General features: G+C 56.1%; 1 protein-coding gene across 1 annotated transcript in view; it reads left to right on the forward strand.

Moving 5' to 3' along the window:
* Positions 1 to 44: 44 nt before the first annotated feature.
* The window catches only part of LOC119589230 (protein odd-skipped-like), a gene marked incomplete in the record, with an annotated part of 2,567 nt that continues 1,273 nt past the window's right edge, over positions 45 to 1,338 (forward strand). The window contains 1 exon segment of the mRNA XM_037937833.1: positions 45 to 902. Coding sequence (XP_037793761.1) covers positions 478 to 902 — 425 coding nt within the window.

Here is a 1,338-nt window from a genome sequence, read left to right on the forward strand (position 1 = left end):
CGTCGCAGGCTGGGCACGTCCCGAAGCGGCACAGGGTCGCAGGAACGCCACAGCCGCCAGCCAGTCCGCCCGGCCCGGCTGACAGGTGACCACGGCTTCGGTGCCCCACGTCCTCGCAGCCAGCACGTCGAGTGAGCGGCCACGTGGCCCACGCCTCCCGACTGTTACACTGCGGCGTGTTACCCAGATTACGTAACTCCGCCTCGCCCTGCTCCGCCCGGACTCGTGTGCCACCGTGCGGCCATCACGTGCCGAGGCCTTCGCGTGCACCGGCGGCCACCACGTCACCCTCCCTAAGTGCCAGTATCTTGCAAACGCCACTTCCCCTTAGCTCCCCTTAGCGCCTCCGCCCGACGCTAGAGTATGCTGGAGACACTGTCCACGGAAGGATTTAGGGAGAAGGTTCAGTTACACTGTCTATTGTGAATCACGATGCCACAGGCGCTCACTTGAGCAGCTTTTGGTCACTCGCTCAGCATGCCTTCTCTTGACTTTATGCACTGCTGCGATGAATGCTGCGGGGAGGAGGATGCGCACGTGGAGTGTGACGCCGCCTGCCCTTCCAAATCACGCCCCAGCATCCAACTACCTCGGAGCTTCGCTTCCCTGAACGCCCTAGCACAAACTCTGCCTCCTCCCGGGCCTTCACCTGCGTCAGGCAACGCAGTTCCTCGTGCCAGCGTGACTGTGGGCGTGATGGTGGGCGCCATGGCTGTGGTCGAGGGCGGCCGCGTGTGTCGGCGGACGAAGCGCGAGGGCGGGAGATCATACGTGTGTCGCGTGTGTGAGCGGAGATTCCCGCGGGCGTACCTCCTGCTGGTGCACGAGAGAACTCACACGCCCCTCACCTGCCCCGTCTGCGGCAGGACCTTCAGGCGCTCGGAACACCTCAGGATGCACAGGTGAGTTACGTGGGACGATTTCTTAATTACCAACCAAGAATGCGTCACCGTTGATAAGGCCATAGAGGCAAAGGTAAGATTCAGTTAGTGATGACTTTTAATTCTTGCTTTCTTAATAACACACAAACATCCACGTGGAAATCGATGTCATCCTCAGACAGGCACAACACATACGCAAAGCAGTGACATTTAGTAAGGGATAATCAGAAGGTAATTCCAGCTACTCTTAGCTAATTAGTCTCCTTGGAAAATCATTCATTAATTCCTAAGAATAGTTTGCCTACTTCTGGGCGGCGAATTTTCTTCACAAAAAGTGTAAAGCAAATTATCCGTGGACTTTGTTTATATCCTTCCTGGTATCTTCTTCATCGCCGTTTATAAGTAGATATAAGTATATATCGCTCCCTGAATGTGTATTGTGTGCTGGAGTGTATGG

This window comes from Penaeus monodon, chromosome 25, assembly GCF_015228065.2.
Source record: "Penaeus monodon isolate SGIC_2016 chromosome 25, NSTDA_Pmon_1, whole genome shotgun sequence".
Lineage (NCBI taxonomy): Eukaryota > Metazoa > Arthropoda > Malacostraca > Decapoda > Penaeidae > Penaeus > Penaeus monodon.